This window comes from Amphiura filiformis, chromosome 9, assembly GCF_039555335.1.
Source record: "Amphiura filiformis chromosome 9, Afil_fr2py, whole genome shotgun sequence".
Classification (NCBI taxonomy): Eukaryota; Metazoa; Echinodermata; class Ophiuroidea; order Amphilepidida; family Amphiuridae; genus Amphiura; species Amphiura filiformis.
In genome coordinates, this window is record NC_092636.1 from 61314709 (window position 1) to 61328332 (window position 13624).

The 13624-nt window shown below is 35.1% G+C and overlaps 1 protein-coding gene across 1 annotated transcript in view; it reads right to left on the minus strand.

The window, feature by feature from the left end:
- The window catches only part of LOC140160203 (uncharacterized), a 115466-nt gene that overhangs the window by 25774 nt on the left and 76068 nt on the right, over positions 1-13624 (minus strand). Inside the window, 2 exon segments of the mRNA XM_072183481.1 lie at positions 689-827; positions 830-941. Of these exon segments, the coding sequence (XP_072039582.1) occupies positions 689-827; positions 830-941 (251 nt within the window).

Consider the following 13624-nt stretch of genomic DNA (forward strand, 5'->3'; position numbering starts at 1 on the left):
ATACATGGTATGAAACATATTTTTGTTGAAAGAAATTTTCACTTTTTGAAAGGAATATCTTTGATCGCAGTATAAAATTCTTACAAATATATTACAATTCATCAAAGGCAATTTTCACAATGGATGACATGAGCAATTAACCCCATATTTCATAGTTAGGAGTGGCAGTGGTGTAAAATATTATTTTGTCTGACATATTTACAATTTGAAAGAAAAACCTTTATAGGCATGGGTGAAATTTTCAAATATATTTTACACAGATATTAAAGCCCTATAGAACGAATAAAATACTTGTGAATGTGATATTGTTTGTGATATGCATGCATATTTGAGATATTTTTGACTTATCTTTAACATCTTCTTTTCATAAGCAATATTTGTATAGGAACCTATCAGTATTGGTACAGCTATGACATCTGTGTTTATAATGCTGATTGCTCTCTGATTTTCATCTCTCCTACTTACATATATTCAGATGCCCCAAGCAAAAAGATTCTGTCAGAGTTCAAACTTGCTATCTATAAATCAATAAGCAAGCGTTATGGCATGTTTCTACTGAGAACTAGCATTTCTTAGCTGAGAATTAGCATGTTTCTACAGAGAAACACCAAAATAAAACTTTCTCTAAGTAGGTTTTCACCATGTTGTATACCAAATGTTCAAATGTCAAAGGTCATAAATGTCTTACCTGCGGTTGGTGTAGGTGCTTTGTTGCTATCCAATGAAATACTCCTCATTTGCATTAGCTGTTGTTGTTGCTGTTGTTGGATCATCTGACCTTGGGTCACCATGGAGATAGTATGACCTTTCTGCCTCTCGCTCATCACCGGGCGCAGATTTCGTGTAGTGCATTTGCGATGGCTTTTGCGGGAATGTCGCAGCGGAATACATGACATTTGTAGCGTTTGGTAACTTTGTCACGAGCCACATAAGCAAAATCTCTGTAACAATCAAACAAAACAATTGCAAACAATTTACTGGTTTGTTTCAATTTATTTTCCCAATTTTCAGATTACTGGCATTAGGACACAAGTGTGTCTCCACATGGAGCAACCATTTAAACATACAAACAAACAAACCATATGCAACAAAAGCATTGATACAAAAAAGCATAGCATATTATTGAATATCAAATACAAGTATTTTACAAACACATTTTAGAGGTCAGAAAGCATCCCATGCACATAGTATATTCATACTTACCTGGTTTATACAGTGTAAAAACACAATCATAATATTTGTGAGGAAGAATTTTTGAAACAATTTGGGAAATCAAAACTGCATTGAAGATGAAATCCAATTACAGTTCTCCTACGAGAACTAGGAATTACAACCTGTGCTGCATGTACCTACAAGACATGTGTTATGCTTTGATATCAAATAGATTGAGCATTTAGGAAATGTAGTTTTTCATAACAATTCTTGAGGGGACATTGTAACAGGCATTTTTGACTTTTAATGGTGAACTGTGGGATTTGTGACTTTGACATGAATATGGTATACTGCATACACCTATAGCTATACGAGGTATGTTCATTGAGAGAAAAAAACCCAACTAGATAGGTATTGTCTCATAGCCTTACCAGAAGTGCATTACCGGCAATCAAGGGAAAACAGCATACTCAACCTTTTGAAAAGGAAATTGTGAATAGGAAGATGAAATGGGAAAAGATGGAATATGTTAATGTCTGGTGGTGAAAATTATCAGGTGCAAAAAGTGTTGCAAAGGAAGTCACATTTAAGCGAAAAATATGTGTTAAATTTAAGTCAAAAAGCAAAACGAAATCATTTTTATCAGAAGGATCACAATAAGTGGTGAATGGGAACCAGTAGCAGTGCCAGGGGATGGGGTACTCCATAGGGGGGGGGGGGTCCCAGTCAGAACTCTTGGCTTCTAGATTCCCCTCAGTAAAAATTTAAAATAATTTTCCCTTTTTGCAACAATTTTGCACAAAATTGTTTTATTTTTACCCTCCCCACCATCTTAAAACATTTTTCTGGTGTTAACCACTGATGGGCACATTTGCACAACTTTGAATTTTGACCCTACTCTGTGTGTGGGTGGGGTGGGGAGGGGTGTGTGCATTGTGGTGTATTCAATTTGTTTTGTATGTGTGTGTGGTGGGTGGATGTGCATTTGGGTATAGATACGCATGCATATGTGTGCATCCATACTTGCATGCATTGTCTGTAGGAGTATAAAGTGGGAGGATAAAACCGCAAAATCCTATCACCCCAAAGCTATGCGAGACAAGAAAATTGAATTTTTAAAAATATATAAAGCAAAGACTTGACTGACAAGAACCTGAAAATGGTAAAATGTTCAATTACATGACTTGTTTCATCATGTTACGTATTTTCATGAGGAGTGCTCTTCATCATTATCACTACAATTTGGCATTTAATCACTACTAAGATGCTACAAGCTACTCGGGGTGTTTCCTTTCCGCTTTCCTTCTTATTATGTATAATCCAGAATATATCAGTGTGAGGTGCAATACAAACATGGCAAGGAATCCTGAGCTCAATAGTAGGGATGACAAACTTAAATTGATGATACTCGACATGACAAGTAATTATTACAACAAAGATGACAGTTCAAAAACGCTCCACACAAGGAGTGAACAATCCTTCATCTATAAAACCATGTTTGTTTTGCACGTACAACATATTGTTGCTGCGAGTGTTTTGTGTTAAGTGCCTGGATCTTATGAGTACGGGACTTTATACATTGTTATTACATGTAGTATTATTCTGTACACTCTGAAATTGATTTTAAATTGTTGCCTATTGGATTGACTAGATTTGCAGGCTTTTTGCAGATTTAATGTATGCGAATATATAAGCAGCATATGGCAATTTAAAGTTTTCTTTCTGGAAAGAGCCTAGATTTTGGATTGAACATTAAATACAGCTTTTAGCTTTGTATTAGGTTGATGGATATAAAAATCGACATAATCCATGAATAATAATGTATCATTTAATAAAAATTTGTCATTAACATCTGGCGACAGTTTGTAGCAGCGTTTTGGTTTAGTTTTAAACACACATTACAAAAATGAAACATTAGCTTCACATGTTTGCCAATCTCAAAAAGCACAATAATATAGATAAACACATGCCATGACAGACAATACGAAGCATGCGTTGCATCACAACATTAAGCCGTGTTCCAGATGCGAAAGCCATATCTTAGATTAATGTCATAACACAGGCTTGGTAATAGCTGCACCATGACAATTCCATACATGTGACTATATAGGCAACAAACCACCCTGTTCTACAGACAGAAATACTTTCCAGGTAGAGTGGGTTGGTTGGTAGGCTGGTAGCAGTTAATTTTTCTAAAAGACACTAAAAACCCTACAGCAAAAAATCACCAAAATCTGACAATTTTCCAAATATGTTTGCAAACATTTTGGAAATTTTCTACATTTTTTCAACAAAAAGGAAAAAAAAATTTTTTTAAAATGTCAAAATCAATCCACTTTACAAGCAACTGTTTTAAACTGCATACATCTAAAAACAGATCCAAAAAGTTCAAAATCTGGGTTGGTTAGGCCCATAAAACAGGTTTTTTTCATCACCTTACATAACTGTAAAAATAAAACGTTATAAAGCGTCAAACTGCAAATATAAGCAGGTAGTGCTAACAGCATACTGTTCAACAAGTAGCAATAATCTGTATTCTTTTTGACTTTCTCAAAGAAAATATGCCACATGTGTTTACCTAATTTCATCATTCACTGAGCAGCAATACCTCTTCTTCATGGTACTCATGCACCCACATGTAACTGCCATATAAGAAATTGAAATATAGTATCCGGCAGACAATTTTTTACCACTTATGTTTCTCCCACGCGTGCACTCTACCATTATACACTAGTCTTTTCACCATGCTATAACATACACATTGGTGTTTTATCTGAAAATCAAACTGCGAGGAGACTAATTCCAAAATCGCAATCTCGTTTCAACTTTGCTTGGAAAGTAAAAATGGCTAATTTGGTTACTTCGAAATAAAAGCATTAAATGGAGGAACTTTCTAAGTTCATTAAAATCCATTCCATTGATTTTAAACAGGAAGAGCTCTGCACGTACCTGATTTCTGTTGCACTATAGAAAAGTATCAGTTAAAGTAAAGTTTGAATGAAGTTAAAAAATATATCTTGATTTAAAAATAAAAATTTGTCCATTAGTATCACTTTTGGTAGTCATACTTTAAACAATATACAAAAAATCATCTTTTAAGAAAACTGTATTACCCTTTAAAACAAGATCAAGTAGATGAGCAACATATTTGAAAGGACACTGTCGATTTAATTTTGCCCATGCAACGTTGGGTCAAATATCAATATTCTGAATTAGTGGGCAAATTTAACAATGTTTGGTTAAGTTCACCCATATGGAAGAACAGGGGAATACTTAAATTTTCCCCTGAATATGGACCCAGTATAAAGAAGAAATAAACAAACAAACAAACAAACAAACAAACAAACCCAACATGAGAGTAAACCAAATCATGCAACTGTTGGGTTAGTGTTTTATCTAATATTTAGACTCTGTTTTAAGGAAGCTTTTATTGCAAATATTTTTTGCAGTGATGACATTCACTATTAAACAAACAATTTTGTTTTTGTTGCATTTGAGAATGTGGGAATCTTTAAACCAGCCATTACATGATACCGCAGTAGTCAGCATTATACTTGTGATTGCCCCCACATCTTGTATCCACCCCTGCTTAAAACATTATACTTTGTTTGATGGACATAATAATGTTATCAAATTCTCCTCAATTCTGGAATAGGACTGTACGTTAAACCTGATGAGTTGACATTATTGTGCAGCAAATACTGCATATCTAACCCCCGGGATCTAACCCAAGGGATTCTCATAATGATCATTCATATTTTTATCTCCTTAAATTCCGTCCATTGCTAAAAGGTAACGCTACATGTCTGTGCCGACGACACGTTAAACAAACAACAGTCTAGTCCGGGCTCATAAAAAACAAGTCCCGTAGATGCGACATCTTGCGTTTTGCACGAAACCGATTCCCATGATAGGTTTTGGGTTTCACTGGTGGGGCACACCAAGGTGGACAAATAATATAGTTGTGAATAGATAGTGGAAAAAAGACTGTTAGTCACTGACCATGCTGCATGCGGGCTGCATGTTTGAAAGATTTGAAAGATTTGGTGTTTGCTTTAAGATATTTGGGCTAGAAGTCTTCAGGTATAACTTTAAAATTTTTAAGGAAAGTTGATTTTTCAATTATAGAGTACAAAGTTGTACAGCTCAAATTTGGCAAATTTGGCTCAAAATAGTATGATCTTGTTCTAAACAGTAGCATGTACAAGTGCTTACATGCATGTTCATTTTCACACCCAAATCAGGGTTTTAAATAGCAGGGGCAGAAGCTAAAATGGACTGATATTAACTATACAAAACATCAGCTGATTTTGCATAATTCTGGTAGATTTACCAGGGGCCCGTCCCTGCTATATATAATTATATTCTTCACATTAAGTATGCACAAAAATATGGTGGCAAATACCTTGCATGCCATGGAACAAAATTCAAAATGCATGATTGATAACTGCAGTCTAAAATGCACATTGTAATGTTACATACATTATATCAAGGCACAAATAATGTAGTGTGATCATATGCAACAAGAATCAGACAAAAGCTTGCATTTTGTCCCATACCAAATAAAAAAGCAAAGTTTTCATTCAAAACGATCACAAACACTGCTGTTGCTCAGCATCTTAATAATTAGAGTATGCTACACAAACAAGTTTCACGTTCAAAAGAATTCTTGTGGTGTCGATTCTTCTTCCAAAAGGGCAACATTTAATAATTTTGTTTCCAATTGGCGGTGCACTTTTTATTATTTTGCAAGCGGTTTACCACAATTTTTCGGTTTTGTTCAAGTTATATAACAGGATACAAAGACAGCATAAAAAGGTAGACAATTCTTCACATGAAACATGATCACTTGTCAGACACAATTTATCAGCACAGCGACTAGACTTGATTTTACGATGCACTGCTCAATGTGTTGTTCAAAATGCCACGTTTATGCATAAAATTGAAGGGAGACTCACACAAATTAGCGGTTACAGCATATCAGTCACTTTTTTATATTCAACAATTTCTTACTTTTTGTAGAAATGGAGTGACATAAAGAATGATTGAATGCAACCGGCGGAAGTAGACAAGATTTATTATTACTTCCATGGATTTTTGTGAAATTTCATCTAAATTATCATCTCGATTATTTGAAATGCTTAAGATGATCACATGCTCATTTGAAAGCCTGACATATGGTGGCAATATAATCGTTATATGGTAATATTTATAAGATAAAAATATTGAATTCAGTTGGTGCTTATTATCTACCCTGCAATTTCAAGTCAACAGGTGTCTGCAGATAATTTTATTGTAGGGAAGGGAATCTTTTTTTCTTGCTATTACAAGCAGCCCAAGATTAGATTGATCTCATCATCAGTTTGACTCATCAATTCACTTGTTTTATTCTCTTATTCAAGCCGCTTCTTCACTTTAGTTATTTATTATTCATTCAATCACTCTTCAATTTGCCGTAGAAGTGATGTAATAGGAGGATTAACTACCATAGCAATAGATGAATACAATTTTTGAATATATCGCCCTGCACTACAAGCAGGTTGCACTCAAGGCCTAATACTGATCTTTTCAAAGATACTAATCTTGCAGGTGCAAGTGATCAGCATGTTATGAATATTCTATAGAATTACAATCCAGGTCCTTATCCCTGTTCTTTGACATCTGTGGTTCAATGCATAGGTACCGCGTGAATGTTGTAGTGCAGGGCGATGCATTCAAAAATTGTATTCATCTATTTTGCTTGTTCATTCATTCATTCATCTATTCATTCAATCCTTTTCATTTCTTTACTAATGTTAATTAATTTGCATCCCTTACCCCTTCTTATACCCACTCATTTTCATATCATGTGTCATGAGAGCTCACAAATCTCCCCCTTCCCTAAATTCACACGCTAAAGCGTCAACAAAACAATAGCACATCCATGTTAACTTCATCCATCCACGACCATTCCAACCAAATCCCTGCAATTCCTTGAATGCTCACATCCAATTCATAACACTATCATTCAATATCGAACCTACCTCAATTACATCATACAGTAAAAGCGCAACATGAAAAGACTCGCCATGTTTGGAAATATAATGAAGTATTGATGAGTCTCAACTCTCCTACGCATAACATAGCAATTTAATATCGCATTGGGTTGCATTCAGGGGTGATTTAATATCATACAGTGGCCCAAGTCTATAACAATATCTGCAATCGATACAATTCTTTTTGCTAGAGTTTCCTGCCTATTTTTAAGGCTAAATATGGTTGTCGACACAATTTATTGATCCGATTAGCACATATCTGAATGTCTTACAAACAATTTATAGAAAAAGTGGAGAGGTGGGTACCGGAATATGCTGCAGTTTCACAATGCTTTTGTAGACTCTTGGGTTTAGAGTTAGGTTTCAGAAAACTAGTTTACAGAAGGGGTGCTTTTTCAAAATTGTCTCCAAATACCTAGATAAAGTACTTGTTTTTCACTTTTTTTAGCAAAATGTATCAATATTTTCCAGAATTTGGTCAATTTACCTAATTTTGATCAATAATTTCCAGAAAATTTGCATATTTGGGTCTTGTTTTCATCAAATTTAATATATTTTTGTGTCAAGTTTTCAGAATCCCAGCTGCAGATCTTCATCCCATCCAAAAGCAAGAATACCCCTGGGATAAAAATGCAGACACTAATCAATAGCTATTAAAGATATTTGTAAAAAAATGATGCTTATAAAAAATCATTCACATCTCAATGAATTTACTGTTAATAGTTTGCAAGCCCAAAGGCAACAGTCGTTATTGTCAATAGCGAACATCAATAGAAAATGATGTAGCTGGTCTGATCATGTGACTTATGTCAATTGTCTATGCTTATTTAATGTCTGGACATGATGAATTCAAATATTTTATAGTGCCATATTTTAGCGGCATTCATTTTTAGTCATTTGAACTATTTTGAACAATTTTGTGATTTCTTTTATTTGTGATTTATAACAGTTACACATAGGCCTATATGAGTCAAATATATTTTTGCAGACTTTAAAATTTGAAGTTCTGAAATTTCCTGCAAAAAGTGAGAAAATTAAAATGTCTCGAAATATATCCCACCAAACAGTATTTTAAATTCTATACATAATTGCCACTTCCCAAGCATGCTAAGAGAACCAAGTCTAAAATCAACATCAGTTGTATGGTTAATTAACACCAGTTTCAGTATGTTACAAACTGCATGTGTGAAAGACTAACTATTGAAAGTGTATAAATACTAATAATTAATTTAGTGACAATTTGTTTGCAACATTTAGCCCAACAAAAGCTAAAGGGCTGATGAACTTCGCTTTAAATTTGCATATCCACAGATACTTGAACATCAAGAAAGTGCCACTTACACTCAGGATTCAATTGATGTAATTATTCAACACCCTTTTTCATGAAAAACATGCTTTTTTTTTCATCACCTTTTTCACCCTTTCTCTTTTTTCATTGATTGGATGGTATAAACCTATAGGCCCACATTATGATATAGGAACTTTGTGCAGCACAGACTTTTATCTCAGCATCTAATTTGTTCTGCTATTTCTTGCAGCCATCAGCTGCATCGTCTGTCAAATAACGTCCACAATTTGCTCGGATTCTAAGGTTTCAGTTTTCGTCAAGTGTTCCTTATTTCCCCAAATTTGTCTTCATTTCAAAATATTCCCTCAGCAAATCAATTTAGGAAGTCTTTCACAATAAGTGACTGCAATGTTTTGTCAGAGTTTTCTTCCATTCACCAATGATTGAAAATGTTCCTAAAAATCTTTTAAAAATCCATTTTGTACTTTTCAAAATACCAATGTAAATTAGCAAAAAAATACATGTACTTATTATTTCTTTTATGCTTTTGGTTGCCACAGATTCTCACTTTTTCCACATACCATTGAATATAAATTAGCACAATATCTCGTAAATGAATTGAATTTTTGAGTGCAAAGATTGTAGAGTTTGGGTCATAGATTTATAATTTCAAGTGAACTTTTTTTGTCAAACAAATTGTCAAAAGGCTGGTATGCTAGAACAGCGACAACCTGATAATATTTTTGTAAAAGTGCAGAAAAATAATGATCAAATTGACCAATTTATGTTTGTTGATCAGTTCTTGGTGCATTTAAGCAAATTGTTGTATACAGAATATCTCTGATTGCACCTTTAATGCAATGTATAGCGACAGTCCCAGTAGTTCAGGAGTCTCCTATGTGTTAACTTCACAGAGAATATTATCTCTTTCTGTCTGTCTTCATTCAAGCCCAATAATGGTTATGGTTTCATCCATGTGTTATCATGCCTTAAAATGCAAGCAGAACACTGTCTATTTGGATGGGCCATAGATGTTGAAACTGTAAGGAAGAAAGCTCAGGAAACCACAGATTAAAGGATTTCAGGTCAAATGTAAATTTCAACATGATGATACTATTAATTTGTAAAATGTGACACTATCTTCAGAAGACAGGTCAACAACACAAAAGATAAATAAATTGCTAATGCTCATGTTTTATTCATCTTTTTAGTTTAAATTTCTTTTGGTCACTTTTTTCCTACACCTAAAGATGGTTTGAAATTGGCCAAAGGCCTAGGTCTAGGCAGCAAATCATACTTCACATATTATGTGTGAGCAGGTTTCAAACACAATTTCTGTTTTTGCTTGATTTCAATTTTAACTAACAAAATTCTACCTTGTCAGTAATACTGGATGACTAAATTGTTAATTGCATGGCATAAAACCTCAGAGCATGATTCTGCGCTCTGATCAAAAGATCTAAATTGTAATTTCATTTCTAATTGTTTCTCAATTTTTAATTTACTGGGAATTCTGTCAAAGAATATTTACTTTCCCATATATATTTGAGTTGAGTCACACATTTAAAGCTAAAACACAAATTGAAGTGAAAAATGTGCATAATTTAGCACAAAATCAAATAAAATTATTGATGAAACTTTCATTGATTTTACAGTTGTGTAGAATTAACATGACTAGCGCAGCAGCTAGCACATACCTTGATGAAAATGCAGTCTATTTTTTTTAGTGCGCGAGAAACTGCGACATTAATAAACCTGACCCTGCAGCGGAAATGAAAGACAAAACAACGTTGGTCTAGAAATATTGATTTGAAGTGTTCACATTGAAGGAAGGAAATATTTCATTTTATCAAGAGGTGACTCACTGCACCAGACCACTGTGTTATATGGCACCAGTGACAGTGTTGTCATAGCAACCATTGACATGGCGGGAATGCGACAATAACAGAATTGTGTGTAAAGGAAGGCTTTGGTCAAGATATTTCATGAGATATCAATCTTTCTATACTAAGTTTTGATACTAACACTGTAAACCAAAATAGCCTCATTTCAATGACACAGTATACAAATATTGACTGCTATGAGGGGCATGGTTAAAATTATAGGCCCAAGGTGATCTCAAAACCATGACTATGCCCGAGGCGTAGCCGAGGGGCATAGTCATGGTTTTGAGATCACCAAGGGCCTATAATTTTAACCATGCCCGAATAAAAAGCAGTCAATATTTGTTTTATATACCAAATCTTAAGATTCTTGTCATCTGTTTGGTTAAAAGCATCGATTTTGGGAAGAGAAATTAATAGTTTCAATGCGAACGGCACACAGATTACAATCTGCGATTTCTGCGTAATTATAGCGCGTGAAAACATTAACGCGGCGTAATCATTTTACGCTGGGAAAACGCGCAGTTTGGTGGTGACGACGTGACCGGTCCATAGTTCATTTCCATGGACCGGTCCATAGTTCATTTTGCGGGCATAGTTAATTCAATGACTGCACTTTCAACCAATCAGATGACAGGAATCTATATATGAGGTATATAATACATTATTCACCATTTGACCATCATAGCTAAAATATGACCAACATTGTGGGAGTATGAGTTTCTGTACCCAATACACTCAAAGGTCAATTGAATGATGGTACTAACATATTTATTATAGTTAAAGAATTGTGTCCATGAGCATGTTTGTGGTCCTCGCCATTCTCAAGCAAGTATAGGTACAACCTGCCGGTTTTGTTATGTGTTTGTTATCATTAAAATGATTGATTTTAGGGTTTGATTTACTTTGAAAAATTTGTGTAGCAACTTTTAGCGAAAACATTATTTAGGTGTTTACATTGTCAAAAATTGCTATACAAGCCGAAATTTGTGTAGCAGGATGTCCAAAATGGGGAGCATTTTGCTCTGCTACACCATGCAGGTAAATATCTCAAATATCTTCACCATAAAATGCTAATATGTCTGCATTAATAGCATTAAAATCTACCAAGATAAAATGAAATATTAAAATGTGCTAAAAATATTGGTAAGCAATAGAGCATCCTGAAATGTCAGGATTATTAGCCAATTTAGAATGTTTAATTTGAACCTACAGATTTTCAGTCTTTTAAATGAACTTTAAGCCACATCTGTATAAATTATATGTGTATGCCAACAAAAACTGCTTAATACACTGCTCCTGATCTCCTGAAAATCATCACTAATGTTGCCAAAAATTGTTAACAACATGTCAAAAGCATGGCACAAAATCTATGTCACTTGGGCGGAGGTCGTGTCAAACTGTTGCTCTCTTAATCACAACTTGATGCTGTACAATTACCCCTGCCACATCTTCGCACATCAAAAGCATCATCAAAATCCTTTGAGGGAAGAGTTGAAATGTAAATTAAAGGCACTAGCAGTGTGATCCTCGCAAGAGTATGAAGAAATTTGAATTTTTTAGGAACTGTTCAAAAAGGATAAGTTGGGAAAAAATCCCATTATAACTGTACATTTTCATATGAAAAATTGGTAGGAAGGAAACAGAAGTACTATACAAAATGTGCAGCCCCATTCAATTGTGTGCAAGTGTCCATAGGGACAGAGTCCTGACTATGTCATATTTTACCCCTATTTAATTAAGGTGCTTTTGATTGATGAGATTGCAGGGTATGTTAGCACACCTACATACAGTACACCCTTCATTATATGCAAAAATCTGATTTTTGATGATTTTTTAGATTTTCTGATTAAGCAAATCCCTGAGTGTCTTTAATTTAAGCAGTTAATAATGCACAACAAGTCATATCTGACAGCGATATGAGAACGTTTTAAATAAAGCTGAAATGTTTGATTGGATTTTCGGTTTGTTTACAGCTGAGAATTCTCCCCGGGATGAAGAGGATTTTCGAAGTGACATCACAACCGTACTTCAGTAGCTGGTACCTGGAAACTCTTGTCAACAGATACAGGTGAAGAAGACACTGGGGATTATCACAAGCCAGCAGAGGCTTACATGATATGAAGTAGATACAAGGTATTTGGATGGCATTTTAAAGAGGGGGGATAAATCATGTAGGGAATTCAAAATATAATTTTGTGAATGACCCTTTTTTCAACTTTCTCTTTTGAATAAAGGTTGCCTTTATTTGAATGTAATTTTTAACAAATACTTACACCATTTACTGCAAATACCAAATTGTTCATATAAATGTGCAAATACTTGCATAAAAACACACACTCTTGCGCATGTTCACCCCACACACGCAACGCATTCATCCAACATCAATTCATTTATAATCCACGCACTGAGAGTCATACAAAATTAATATGAACTATATATACTCAAATACGCATGCATACCCACATATACACAAACATCTACACAAATCACAAGAGAGTACATATTCAAACATGCACACACATAATACGTACCCCCACCCACACTCCCAACCTTCACACACAGTGGCGTAACCAGTGGGGTGGCGGGGGGGGGGGAAGCTGCCCCCCGGCACAAAAAAACTGGGAAGAAGAGCAAAAAATTGGGAAGGGGAAAAGGGGAGGAAGGAGAGGGAAAAAGAGGGAAGAAAAAAGGGAAGAAAAAAGGAAAGGAGAAGAGAAAGGGGAAGGGGAAGAGAAAAGGAAAGAAAGAGGGAAGAAGATCTATAGGGTCCTACATTACTTTCATTGTGGCTCCGCCCCTGAAGCCCCCAGACCGGGCTTTGCCCCTGGACCCCACTAGTTTAATGCTTCATGGCAAGCCGCCGCACATAAATACTACGATTTTTTTTCTTTTTTTGGGAAATTTTACGATCTTGCCCCCCCCGGAAGGTCAGGTCTGGTTACGCCCCTGTTCACACACCCACATAAACACCCCTATTTACACCTATTTTAAGGACCTTGCATTGCTATTCCCATTACATACCAGTATACATATAATGCAGTCCAAATCAGGCAAACATGCAAGCAGACTTATATGCAACGTGCATGTATTTAATACCTGTCCTGCAGTTCTTATTCCCAGTCGATTTCAAGTACCACTTTTTTCTGACAGTGGAATGGTTGGCGTGCGTGTGCATGTGTGCGTACCTCGGTGCGAGGGAGTATCCAGGTATATATATGCATACATATACTCCTGAATATCCAGGTATTAAATAATACTCAGTA